We start from the raw sequence: 13,807 nt of genomic DNA, 5'->3' as shown, positions 1-13,807 counted from the left end.
TGTGCATTTTTCTGCAAGGAGGCCCATGGTTTTCAATGAGTCTCAAAAGGCAGTGACACAGAACCATTACCCTAGACCTGTACTGTCTGATATGATAGTCACTAGCCACATGTAGCTATTTAAATTTAAATTTTCAAAGCCTTAGTAACATTAGCTACATATCAAGTGCTCAATAACCACCACTGGACAGGCCAGGTATAGAACATTTCCATGATTGCAGACAGTTCTACAGAGCTTCTCTATGTTGGTAGCATTACTTTGCATTCAATGTACAGACAAGATTTGTTTAAATCACGTAGTGTTTCGTAAAATGAGTTGCCATTGTGTAGAAGTGAAAACATTAGACATCTGAAATCCTGATTTCTTTTGGGAAACGGAACTATCTCCCAGTTTGGGGCCTTGCACTCGTGGCAGCGGGAACGCGCAGGACTGCCCAGTTTAACTAGCCCCACGTCACACTGAAGCTACTTGCTTGGCCCTCCTAGACATTTGAGTTTGCGACCTCGTTTCTAGGGGACCTCAGCCACCCTGGTTTCTTTCCAGTCTCTTGTGTTTGTAACCAGACTCCCAGTTAGGGGAAGTGGGGTTGCATTTAGTTTAAAACGGAGCGCATCTTGGGACAGGGTCCAGGGCTGGGATTCGGGCGCCCCGTTGGAAGTTGGGGAGGGGCAACGCCTCCCTTCCCCCCCCCCTTCCAATTCTCCGGAACTGGGAGAAGAGAGAGGGAATTTTATCACGAACATCTGTTGCTGGACAAAGAACTTCTTCCCGGTCTTCCTAAGAGCCCTCGGGTCCCCAGCCCAGTACGCCTGGGCCCGCCCCTCGCAACGAGATCGCGGGGAGGGGCCGAGGCGAAACCCGAGCCCCGCGCCCACCACCCGGGCTGGCGACGTGGCTCGGCGGCCCCGGCCTCCCCCCCGCTCGCAGCCCGGCGGCCAATGGGCGCGTGAGCCGGGCTGCCCGAAGCTTCCCTGCCCGCGGCGCGGGACGCGCCCCTTCTCCCCGGCGCGGGGCGGGCCCGTCCCCTCCCCCACCGCCGCTGCCGCTGCCGCCGCGCTGGGAGCCCCCACTCCCGAGTCGCAGTCCTCCTCGCTCGCTCGGTGCCTCCCCGCGGGCCGCTCTCCTGCCCTGACGATGGCGCGTGGCGGCCGCGACCGCCTCCTGGGGCTCGCCCTGGGGCTGCTGCTGGCGCTGGCGCTGGCGCCCGGGGCGCTGCGGGCCAAGCCCACCGTGCGGAAGGAGCGCGTGGTGCGGCCCGACTCGGAGCTGGGCGAGCGGCCGCCCGAGGACAACCAGAGCTTCCAGTACGACCACGAGGCCTTCCTGGGCAAAGAGGACTCCAAGACCTTCGACCAGCTCACCTCGGAGGAGAGCAAGGAGAGGCTGGGGTGAGGCCGCGGTCCGGGCCGCGCTCGGGGGCGTCGCAGGTGTCTGCGGGGATGACGGGGCGGCCGCCAGGCGGAACGCGCGCCGCAAAGCGAAAGCGAAATCGGGCGCGCGGTCGGAGGGCGGGGACTAGCGGGCACGGCCGCGGACCAGCGGGCACGGCCGCGGGGCTGGCGCGGAGTTGTCCGCGGGCGCCGGGGCCGCGATGCGGAGACCGCCACCGCGCCCGGGCCCGGGGTGGCTTCCCGCGGGGAGGCAAGAACGTGGCAGCGGCCGCGGGAGCCAAGGCGGCCAGGGCCCGCCCCCTCCCCTCGGTTGCATCAGAAGGGAGGGCAGCGGGTGTACAAAAGAAGAGTTTGTGCACAGTGGCATTTTAGTGATATGAGCTCTTCCCCACCCTCCCAGTTTCCCTCTTCTCCCCCCATTCCCGGAGTGGAGGGTTTGTGACACTGCTGAGAAGGTCTCCAGGATGAACATAAATGGATAAAAGATGAAGGGGCAGATTGAGGGAGAGGCTTGATTCCTGGCCGGGAGTTCCTGGGCGGGGGCAGAGGTGTTCTTGCCTTCCGGCTGATAGGGATAGCAGAAGTAGGGCCATAAAGATCCTGTCAAGAAGAGAGGGGCATTAGGGCATAGGGAATGGGAAGTGAGAATGGAAACTGGTCCCCCAATTTCTATTGCCCCGCAGATGTCTGCGGAGGCACCCAGCCCTTTGGCAATGAGGGCCAAAAGCTGGAGGGTGTGGTGGCAGATTGTGAATTTCACTGGTGAAGACCGTTGAATCAGGAGCCAAACCTGGAAAACAAAACTTTGGTACATTTCTGCACCCTCTCCAGTTTCCCTGGGATACAGTTGGGCTCGTGCAAAGGTATCTGGGAACCCTTCCACAGAGCAATCAGCAGCCAAGACCCGGTCCCAGGTGGAGGCTGGGCTGGGCTGGCGTTGGGGGGCGGGGGTGGTCCCAGTAGCCCCGCCTACTGGGCACCAGGCCTCCCGGAACCTGCTTCCTGGGGGTGGAGGATCTTCTTGTCCTGCTACATGAAAAAGGACACAGCCATCCCTGTGCTGACAGGGGCTACCAAAGGCCAGTGTGGTTGGTTAAAATCGGAGGCTAAATTATACCTATTGTGTAGGTGCACCATCTGCCTGTTCTGATAAAAGATCTTTGAACTTCAAAGTCCTCTCCAAACAATCACCTTTTATTTTGCAGAGAAGTACTTTCCTTGTTCGGGACTTCACAATGGGGGCCATTGATGGGTTCAGTCTATTGTACTGCTTGGAAGCACTGGGTAACTGATTTATTCTGGGACCCTGAGAGGCAGCCATTTGCAGCACTGCCACCAGGGAGGAGGAGGAGAGGTTTTGGGATTTGGAGTAGGGAACTCTGCAGTTTGCAGCCCTAACAGCTTCTGGTTTTACTGCCTTTCTCGTGACAGGCAAGCCTAGTGGCAAGAACTAGTGCTGGTGGTCGGTCTGCATTCGATCGTGTATGAACACGATCATTCATTTAGTCATGCAGCAAACATCTGAATGGCTGCTTGTGCCAGGCACCGTGTTAGATACCTGGGAGATACAAAGGTTAAAACCTTACGCTCTAGGCCTCCAAGTCCTTACAGTCAGAAGTAGAGGAGAGAGACACAAGCAGACGCTGGGCATAACCACTGTGTTGGTGGCACGTCTGAACCACAGTGACTGCACTCGGGAGAAGGAGCCCCTGGGGCTGCAGGTTGGAGAGAGGGGCTTAGGGGCTTCCGGATGCCCCCTGATCAGAACTGGTGGGATGGCTCAGAGATTGCCAGGTGTACCAGCAGGGCGAGGCATTCCCGAAGAGAAAACAACCTGCTTGTAAAGGTATTGAAACTTGTTCTGGGGGATGAGGAGTGTTGGGACAGTAAAGGGACAGGGCAGAGGCAGAAAGAACCTCTGTGAGGTGAAGATTAGATGTTATCTTGTACACCATCAAAATGTCATCATCCCCAAAACTTGTTAGGAACGTCAGACCAGCAGCAGGACAGAGAATGTAACCGAAGCTCAGATGGGGAGACCAGGAGCAGGGGAGTGGCCCTGAGTGCCTGAACCAAGCCCAGCCAGTCCCCAGGGCAGGAGAGGGTGAATCCAGACACATGTGGGAGGCAGAACTGTCCGTACTTGCTCTTGACTCAGCGTGGAGGTGGGGAAGAGGAGGGAGGAACCCAGGGGGACATCCGGTCTCTGGCCTCAACCACCGGATAGGTAGTGGACACACCACTCACCTGTAAGGTAAATCCAGGCTAGGGGGGAGGCTTGGAAGTGATGGGTGCCGTTTGGGACGGGCTGGAGAGTGAATGGCTACCTCTCTGTCCACAGCTCCTGGTGCAGCACCCCGCCCCCCCGCTACCCCCCACTCCAAGCTTGGGCTGCTGAGGGAGGAGCGTGGCTGGATCCAGGCAATCACCACCTGACGTTAGATTCTGAAAAGGTGACCATTCTAAGGCCCCTGGAGACACCTAGGCCAGGGGGCTGCAAAGTGGAGGCCTATAGGCCACATGTAGTCAGAGACATGCTGCGCGGTATTAGAGAAAACGTAAATTACCATCTGAGTGATGTCACATACTGACCCTGATTTCTGGTTTCTCTTGACACGGTCGACTTACGTTCCCACATGGCAGTCACTGTCTGGAGCAGAGATGGGCAGCCTTGCAGGCGGCTGGCCCCACATCTCTAGGTTTGCCTGAGGCCCTGCCGGGAGGCTCTGCTCATGTCTGTTACTCGCTGGATGTCTCTTGAGTTCTCTGTCCGCCTGTGATCTGGATGACTGTCCTTAGTGAGGCCAGGCACACATTCTCTCCTTTATTCGCCACAACATCCCTTGTAAAAGCATGTGTTCCAATTTATAGTCGGGAAAACTGAGACCCTGAGGGGCTGTGATTCCCTGGAAGGAAGCCTTGAGTCTTTGTTAGTCTTGAGACCTGTTAAAATGGCAAATGAGGGGACACATTAAAGCTGTGGGGAGCGCTTATGCTTTCCTGAGCAAGAGGAGCAGCTCAGCCACCCAGACTCAGGTAGGCAATGGAGACTTCACACGTACTAATGAATTCATCCCCCATTTCTTGTTAATCAAAGAGTAACTGTTAATCAAAGAGATCTAACTCATTTACCACTGAGTTGACAGATTGCAGCCCAAAGCAAAGAAACAAATCCCTAATTAGCCTGGGTGACCTCATCCCAGGTAAATGGACTACTAGAGTAAAACGTGTTTAAGCATTAGAAATAGCTTGTGGGTGTCCTTGAAGTTCCCCACAGGGAAAGCACCCCTAGCTTGGGACCCTCGGGCCTAGAGATGGACACTGGTGAGTTCCCGACCTGAAGTTTGCTTTGGCCTAGGGTTTGGGGTTCCTCCGTTGAGTCTAGTGGGCAGTCGCTGGACCTGGGGCCAGCTATGGAACAGGAGACACCACTGGACCAAGGCATCCGTACCCTGAGGACAGAGGTATAGACTTCTGCAGCTGCTCAGCTGGTCAAGTTTCTTGAATAGTTCCCATGATGTGAAGGCTTTCATCCCTGACATCTTATGCTTTGGCCAATAAGATCTGGCCTCTTTCTGCTTTAAGTTTCAAGACTTTGAGTCCAAAGTTGTGAGATTTAAAAAAAGAAGAAGCAAAGAAGAATTCACTTATCTTTTGGTTTACCTAGAATTTTCCTTTTTTTTTTTGCATTGGCCCTAGAGCCCCGAGATGTGGGTTCCTACCCTGGTCATAGCACATACAAGCTGTGTGATCTCAGAAAAGTCATCTCGTTTCCCTCAGCCTCGGTGCCATCACTCTAAAGTGAGGGAGTCGGACTGCACCTAGAGAAGACTGCTAGGTTTCATCTTACAAATCAACTCTGATCAGTTGGTCGTGTCCGCATGATCGCATCATTGATTTCATTTCAGTTGTTTATGCATTTTAGTTTCTGCGGTGTTTGATCTTTTTCTGGATCAGGATCACACAAGTCTTGATAATAGCCTTGTGGGTTTGGTGTTTTGTTTTGTTTTGTTTTTTTAACTACAGGAAGATTGTTGATCGAATTGACAGTGATGGGGACAGCTTTGTTACCACCGAGGAGCTGAAAACCTGGATCAAACGAGTGCAGAAGAGATACATCTACGATAATGTCGCCAAAGTCTGGAAGGATTATGATCGGGACAAAGATGATAAAATTTCCTGGGAAGAATACAAACAAGCCACCTATGGTTACTACCTAGGTAAGAGGTGCTGCCAGAGTGCTTGCACAGCTGGGGGTCTCATAACAAGGCCTCTCTTCTCTCTTGACACATCTACCACCTCGGGGAGATGTCACAACCCACTAAGTAGAACCTGCTTGTGTAACATCCTCCTCTGCTTACTAAGAATGTACAGAGTTGCTTACTTTGAGTGAAGCTGTAGGTGGTGAGTAGTGGGAGGGGTCCACGGTCCTGGGTGGTTTAGTCGGTTAAGCATCTGATTCTTGATTTGGGCTAGGTCATCATCTCGGGGTCATGAGATGTGACTTAGGTTGCTGCCCAATCTGAGCTTACGATCTTGGAGGCACAAAGAACAAAGAGAACAGAGCAGAGATGAAGCGTGTCTGTGGCACGGTTTCAAAATGCTGCCGGCTTTCAGATAGCAAAGACCTGAGTGGACTGGAGCAGTCAAGGAAGACTTCCTGATGGAGGGTGGTCTGGGGGTTGGGCTTTGAAAAATGGATATATATTTGGAGAGATAGAAATAAGAGGAGAAGGTGGGTCAGCTGGAGAAGCAAAGGGGTAGGAGTGCATTCAGAAGTGGACAGGGTTTGAATAGAAGACAGGCTTGTTTGTGAGGAATGATAGAGGGATGCATGCAAAGCACAGGGTGCAGCCCCACTGGGTGCATGGGAGAGAGAGCCAGAGATGCACACACTCATTATTAGGTTAAGGGAGATCTTAAAAGCCAGACAGAAACATTTAGAATGTCGTGGGTACTGGGGAGCCTGTGTATGTTCTAGATCAAAGAATGATATGATGAAAGCAGGGTTCTGCAAAGAAAAGTATGACTATATGGCCTAAAGCCAGCACTCTTAACCATTTGCTATAATGCCCCCAATAAGCTGTTAGGGCCTGGATTATGGGGGAGGTAGGGAGATGAAGGGACAGATACTAAAGGCATTCTGAAATGTTTCAAAGAACTCAGTGGCTCGGGACCTTTTGTCCTGTGTGTACCATTTGGGCACGAAGGATGAGTGATCTAGAAGGAAGTGCTTTCTGTAGCAGCCAGTTCAAACATTTCTGCACACATCCTGCAGGAAACCCCGCAGAGTTTCAGGATACTTCGGATCATCACACCTTTAAAAAGATGCTACCACGCGACGAGAGAAGGTTCAAGGCTGCAGACCTCAATGGTGACCAGACAGCTACTCGGGAGGAGTTCACCGCCTTTCTGCACCCTGAGGAGTTTGAGCATATGAAGGAAATTGTGGTTTTGGTAAGATCATTAAAAGAGCCTGAGCTGGGAAAAGACCAGAGCGAAATCTGTACCACAGTCTTGTCCCTTCTTCCAAAGAGACAGCATTCGTCAGCCTGACGGGAATTGGAGAAGAACTCTGAAGTGGAATACGTTGGGAATACTTGTCTACCCAATAGATTAGTCAGGGCAGGCTAGCTGCTGTAACAAACAGCCCCAGTCCCAGCCATGGAAAATGAAGCTTATTTTTGCTTCTACCAAGTCCAGTGTAGATGGTTTGAGTCAGGTGGGCCTTTTGGGCACTTCTCTAAGTACTGTCAGGTACCCAGGTGCCTTCCACCTTGTACTCCACCATCTTGTGGCTTCTAGGTCATCCTGGAACAACCAGCTGGGAGACACAAAGGAAAAGAAAGGGAATGAAGAGAAGGCAACAGTCTGCCATTACTGTCCTGGCCAAGAAATGAATCATCCCTTCCTTCTACTTTCCACGGGCTCCTTCTAGATAGGACAAGGCAGGGAAATACAGTTTAGATGTGTGCCGGAAAGAGCAGATGGGTTCAGTGATCCACTAGCTAGTCTCTGTCCCATTTTTCAGCCTTGCGGGAACTAGAAAAAGACTCTGAAAGGGAATTCGTGATTGTTAAACCATAGGGGGACTTCAAGTAAAACTGGCAGGAAGGACATTCCTCTTAGGAGGGGGGCTTGGGAGGATGCATGGGTCCAACCGAGGCTCTGAGGGATGGCTGTGCGTTCCATAGTGTCTTGGGGGGGGGTCCCAAACGTCTTCATTTTCCATGACAGTAAAATAAATGCCATCATTTATTTCCTGGGCAGGTGCCCCAGGCCAGTTCTAACTGCTTCAATGCTGGGAAACCAGTGACTGAAGTTTTTGTTCATAATCAGCTCTGGACTATTTTAGTTGCCCAGTTGGTGGTTGGGGTCCACTCTTGCCTCATGCTTTACTCTCGTGATCACCATGACACCGAGGACTGGGCAGTGGCTCTAAGAATCATTTCTTTCTACCACCCACCATCCATGTAGTGATAGCTACTTCGCTAGAGGACGATGAAGATGCGGGAATTGTCCACAAGTGCATTACGTGCCTCTGGATTGGCTCTCTGCTTTCCGGTCGGCTGTTTGCTTCAGCCCAGGATGGCTCTGAGTTGCTGTGACAAAGTAAATTCATTTAATTACTCACCCAAGCAATAAACCTAATTAAGAAGTCAAGTGCACTAAGTGCAGAACATATACATCCAAAAGTCTGATAATACTTTTCCTTTGTAATTGCCCATCGTTTCATATTTTCATGACACCCGCTTAGTGTTCATCATCCACTCAGCCCTGCAATCTGTTTTTTGTGATTACCCGGTCCAGTGGTTCTCAAGCTGGGTTCCTCACAGGTACCCCAGGGGATGGTCTGGCTGGATGGTGGAGATGGTTGGCCTGGCAGGGCTTCTTGATAAAAATCCGAGTCCCTGTGGGCTTTTACTTACATTTGCATTTGAAGAGAGTGTTCTGCTCTTAAAATTGGGGGAAGGGGAAGGAGGAACAGAAGCCAGTGCCTAGTTTTTACAGATAAGAAACTCATGCCCACGGAGGTAAGGAGGCGAGCCAAAAGCTTCCAAGCATTTTCGGCCATAAAAGCCAGACCGAGGAGGACAATAGGTAGAATTCTCAGATTTACTTAGAGCACATTGCCATCTTCCCTTCTCTATTCCCCTTTGCTTCCTAGGAAACCCTGGAGGACATCGACAAGAATGGGGATGGGTTTGTGGATCAGGACGAGTATATTGGTGAGTGTGGCCTGGAGTCTTGCTCAGCTCTCTCAACAGGGCGACATTCCTCCACCCACATGTCGAGCTCCTTTCCGCAGACGTCTCTTTTAGCAACAGCTGCAAGTCTGAAGTTGTCACTCCTGTGTCCTCCCACTGCGGAGGGACTTGTCACACCAGCCCCAGGGGCCAGTATGTGGGAGGCACTTAGGAGACGTCACACAGTGGCCAGCAGTGGGCCCCACGGCTCTGAGAGCTGCCCCCCCACCCCACTGTCTAGTTTTACCTTTGCAAAATGGGCGTGGAGATCCCACAGATTTCCATGAGGCCAGAGCAGACTGGGTCCGGGGAAAGACCCCAAAGTCAGATGGTGAGTCCGTGGGGCCTCGAAGCAGTGAGCAGATGGAGCTGTGATGGATGTGACAGTTTATATGTGACAGAAAGGCCCTCCTTCTTAGAGAGGTGACTCCTTGTCTCCTGGGCCCAGCCGCCCATGGTTAGCCATTGTGTGCCTCTGCTTTCTGATGCTTTCCTTGGGAGTACCACAGCTCGCATTTTGTTCTGATGGGCTCCACTTAAGCATCAAGAGGTGTGTTTATCAGGTACCAGGCACTGGTGGAGTCAAACTCATGCAGCTGGGTCAGAAGCCGCCTTGCGAGCAGCCCTTCCGAGCAGCCCGGTTGGCCTCCCAGCATAAAGGGCTGGCGCAGGCCCCTTGGACATTTCCATCTGACCCTCACCGCGGTCACTTGGGTGCCCCGGTATAAGGCTCCCAACAGCAGGTGCCTTCTCCTGGCAGCTCTTCTGCTCCCAAGTGTCAATAAAGTAAAAGCTGGGAAGTCATTTGAGGGATGGGATGCATATAATTTTCATACCCATAGTTAATAGAGGCAGTTTATTACCTTTCAGCGTAAAACCGAAGTGCACGTCACCCTCGGTCTCTGGTCTGGGGTCGCATTACTTTGCCACCCCGTGCACGAGAACACGTGCTTTCGGTAATGAAGAGCAAAGTTTCTTCTCATCAGGAGAAGTGCTATTTGATCTGAAGGCCCGAGTGCCGTCCTCGGGTGTGTGGTAACCGACAGGTAGCTCTCACCGTGGTAATTAAAGCGATCTCAGTGGCACGACCTTCGGAGAGTAACACGCTGACAGGCCCCTCGTCGGGCAAGCCGCACAGCCTTCCCTCCCCGTGCCCGGGGTGCGTGTGGGGGACGGTTCAGAGCTGCGGACGTCTCGCCTTGACGGTGCTGATGGAATCAGACAGAGAAGGCTCACAGAATGAAACACGCAATGTAGCCCTTTTGATCAAAAGCGTGTGCTCTTCCTGGCCCTCCTGAACTCTGCATTCAAACGGTGCGAAGTCAGTGGCTTTGCCTAAAAGAAACACTCCACTCTTTACACCGGGGAGTGAGGGAGGCGCGGGGGCATGGTGCTTGAAAATACAATTCTGAGCGGCTCGTAGTCGGAGAGGCCTGACGTGTGGACTTGTCCAGCAAGTGAGTTCATTGGTGGAGGAGCCTTCTTTTCTGCTGGGAGTGAACAGAAGACCGGTGGTGATATGGTGCGGTGGGAAGAGCCCTGGACTTCGGAGTCCTGGCTTCTCCACTTACTAGCTGTGCGACCCTGTGGGAGTCATGTCATCATGATAAGCCTCAGTTTCCTCATCTGGAAAATGGGAATACACAGCATGCGTGCTTGTGGGATTCAGTGAAGCCCAAGTTAGCTAATAAATGTGACAGCCCTGGCTCAGAAACAGTCTTTAAGTGTCCGGTGTGGCTCTGCCTTGTGGCGGAACCAAGGGTCTTGTCTCTCTTTTGCCTTCATTCACTACCCGCTCTCTCTACCACCTGGCATTTCCAAGCTGTGTTTCCATTAAAGAGAAAACTGCCCACAGGGTATCTGTCTTTTCCAAGGAGATCTAGTGACTTAGCAAACAATGCACCTAAACTTCACCTTCTTTGCCCTTCCTGGTCATTTCATAAAATAAGGATAATGATTCATCTTACAGAATTGTTATAAGGATGAAATAAAATGATCTATGGGGAAGCCCTTTGGAGAGGATACAAACAACAATAGGAATAAGTGGTTAAGACCAGGGGTAGAAGCAGAGTGACCCTGCTCCTATGTAGCCTCAAGCTCATACTAGCTGCGGGTCCTTGGGTTAAGGCTATGCCTCAGTGTTTTCATCTATAAAATGGGAATACTAACAGTACCTACTTCTAGGATTATTATGAAAGTTAGAACAAAAAAAGTGTGTAAAGTATCTTATATATAATAGCTGGACTGTAGGAAGTGCTTGATGTTGGTCCTTTTTACTGGTTTTTCACCTATATAGTGCTGTTTGGGTTGTAGAGTGTTTTTCACAGAAAGTATCCTCTTTCATCTTCATAATAACTCTGTGATTTGTAAATTATTACCTCCATGTTACAGACAAGACACCTTAAGACTCACTCACTGAATTAAGTAACATAATCCCTGTCACTGAACTAAGTCACGAGCCAGGATTCACCTTCGGGCTCCTGAGCTCCGTTCTTTCTATTCCACGAGGCGGCCTGCACAGTGGCTAAATCACTGCATCATTATCCTCCAGAAACTGCCCAACAGACATTTGGGTTAGGGCTCCTGATGGGCCATGATCTTTCCAAAAACTCAGGAGGTCAGGTTTTCCTTGACTTACCTTCCCACTTCTCTTCATAACCAAGAACACCTTCCCTTCTAGCGGATATGTTTTCCCACGAGGAGAACGGCCCTGAGCCAGACTGGGTTTTGTCAGAACGGGAGCAGTTCAATGAGTTCCGGGATCTCAACAAGGACGGGAAGTTGGACAAAGATGAGATTCGCCACTGGATCCTCCCTCAAGACTACGACCATGCTCAGGCCGAGGCCAGGCACCTAGTGTATGAGTCAGACAAAAACAAGGTATTTCACGTTCTCCAGGAATGGTTCCTTGAAGGGAGACAGTTTACATATAAGATAGGTTCTGTTTGCTGCTTTGGTGATAGCATTGGCCCATGCGGCCGCGTCCTTATTGACTTCTCTCATTCTTGCCCTACATTAGAGACTTGTGAACTTAATTAAGCCAATACCGTGATAACCCACGGTGAACTCATTAGAGGCCCAGACATTCCCAGAGAGTCCGCTAAGGGCCACACACTTAATTCCCTCCCGTCTCTGAGGATTGCAGAAACGGTGACTTTGTTTGCTGTGGGCCGGGCCTGGATTTCTGAGGTATACCCTGAGTTGCCCGAGGACAGTTTGTTCAGTCAGTCAGTCAGTCAGTCAGCAGATATTTATCAGACATCTCTAACGTGTCAGGCACAAGGATGCCCATCCCTTGACATCCCAGGCAGCCTGAAGCAAGCTCGTCCTGCGAGGGCTCGGATGCCCAGCGCTTCAGTATCTTTTGATAAATATCCAAATAAATAAACAAGATTTAGAAAGAAGCCCTGCCTCTTCCCAGTTTGATCACTGCTGCACGTTCTCGGGAGACAGGAGAGTTCCGCAGTCAAGCCATACAGGGGGAGTGGAAATCTTTGGGGCCTGTTTTGGGAAAGCCAGCACTGCTTGTGGACATGACTGGATTCTGGCTTCGGAATTCCTTGAGGCCTTGCCTGATGTATTTTAGCGCAACTTTTAAGGCCGGAGGCTGTTGCGGTTTGGATTTCGCAGGGCAGTGATGGTGGGTGAAGGAGGTACCTAGCAGCTTCTTAACTATGACATGCGCTATTTTAAATGTTGAAAATCCATGAAATTAATGGGAGCTTCACGCTGAACTGTTCCTCAGAGTTACCAGAACTTCTGTGACAGAGGTCTTTTCCTCTCTCTTGCAGGATGAAAAGCTAACTAAAGAGGAGATATTGGAGAACTGGAACATGTTTGTCGGAAGCCAAGCCACCAATTACGGGGAAGATCTCACAAAAAACCATGATGAGCTCTGATACCTCCTCCGCATAAAGCATACAGCAGACTGTCATAGGCTCTCTTTCGTTGTCTTGGATGGTTGCTACAGTTGTCTCGTCTACAGCAGTTGTGGGCCCCCCAAAAAGCAAGTTTCTAACCTCAGATTGGGGTTAAAATTATTTGTCACTCACTGTTTACTGGAAAATAGTCATCGCTCTTGTTTCAGTAAGACTTCTCTCCAAACACATTAAAATCTTGGTCAATCGCGACACTCTACAGGGATACTTGCTAAAACAAGATTTTTTTTTAGCTTTCTCCATTAAACATAAACGAAAGGGAAGAAAATGGGGAAGAGCCCTATATTCAGAAGTTGGGGGGCAGTGTATGGAGCGACTGCTGTGTATTTTAACTGCACATTTTTTAGATCTGCCACCGTTGAATAGTTGGTGAGAGAAACGTCTGATGAAGCTACAGTGGTATCCTCCTATGTAGGCTTATTTCCGAGCACGTCTAATATTCCAGATTCTTCCTTCTTGACTTTATACTCTGAGCTGTCACTGATGGTATATAAAACCTCTGTGCATTTTTCTGTACGGACCTGCTAATGTGCACAACAAATCCATATCTTTGTGTTTTTTTGTTTTTACAATAAGAAGCAATCAAGAAAGATAATGTGAAAAAGAAAGGAACTTTAGAGGTAGGGAAGAAAGGAATGTCAGGCATTCATTCGAAGACCTCTGGGAAAATGATAAACACTTTATTATACTTGAGAACATTTTCTTGACATGTAAATGAGGTAGGTCTGAGCTTTGAAAAAAGTGAACAGAAATACAATTCATTTCCTCGCTGATCGCCGACAGGAATGAGGAGGTGGGATCCTGGGGAGGCCGGCGTTGTGGAGTTCTGAAACCCACTCTGGCTGGTCCCGGGGAACCTGTGACCCTGGGGACTGCTGCACCAGGGAATTAGGACAAGGTGATGTTACAAGCCATTGGCTGAACTGGGAGAAACATCTCTTACAGGCTGAAATTTCACCTTATAAATAATGAACAAAATAAAGGATCCCACTGAGGATTTTCTACTGTGTCCTGTGGTGTTTGACCTCACACGCACTCTTTGTGACATTCTTGTTCATACAGAATTAACAGTGGGATGGGATTACATGATTAGATGATAAAGGCTCTGGGCTTTTAATCTGATTACTAGAATGTTTAGAATATACTCACATTTACCTATGTAACAAAGGCAGAACTTCTTTCTCTGCTAGTAAGGGCATCTTCGAGTCATTGTAAGTCTCTCTCAGATGGG

General features: G+C 50.5%; 1 protein-coding gene and 1 long non-coding RNA gene across 2 annotated transcripts; one reads left to right on the top strand and one right to left on the bottom strand.

Moving 5' to 3' along the window:
• Positions 1-903: 903 nt before the first annotated feature.
• RCN1 (reticulocalbin 1) lies at positions 904-13,578 on the top strand. Its single transcript, XM_006746940.3, has 6 exons — positions 904-1,388; positions 5,418-5,611; positions 6,670-6,848; positions 8,560-8,620; positions 11,319-11,518; positions 12,430-13,578. The coding sequence occupies exons 1-6, from the start codon at positions 1,135-1,137 to the stop codon at positions 12,535-12,537; spliced, it is 996 nt and encodes a 331-aa protein (XP_006747003.3). The 5' UTR covers positions 904-1,134; the 3' UTR covers positions 12,538-13,578.
• LOC145716163 (uncharacterized) lies at positions 1,544-11,412 on the bottom strand. The gene is made up of 3 exons (XR_014138619.1): positions 11,277-11,412; positions 8,886-10,128; positions 1,544-4,334 (listed from the first exon to the last, which is right to left on the bottom strand). It is a non-coding gene; the product is annotated as an uncharacterized LOC145716163 (long non-coding RNA).
• Positions 13,579-13,807: the final 229 nt, after the last annotated feature.

This window comes from Leptonychotes weddellii, chromosome 11, assembly GCF_054177405.1.
Source record: "Leptonychotes weddellii isolate Sample4059 chromosome 11, ASM5417740v2, whole genome shotgun sequence".
NCBI lineage: Eukaryota > Metazoa > Chordata > Mammalia > Carnivora > Phocidae > Leptonychotes > Leptonychotes weddellii.
The sequence above is the reverse complement of the archived record's forward strand: the minus strand, read 5'-3'. Positions and strand labels throughout refer to the sequence as shown.

Coding starts and splice junctions, on each gene's coding strand:
- RCN1 (XM_006746940.3), top strand. CDS start 1,135: ATGGCGCGTGGCGGCCGCGACCGCCTCCTGGGGCTCGCCCTGGGGCTG. Junction 5,612..6,669: donor CACCTATGGTTACTACCTAG/GTAAGAGGTGCT, acceptor CACATCCTGCAG/GAAACCCCGCAGAGTTTCAG. Junction 11,519..12,429: donor ATGAGTCAGACAAAAACAAG/GTATTTCACGTT, acceptor TCTCTCTTGCAG/GATGAAAAGCTAACTAAAGA.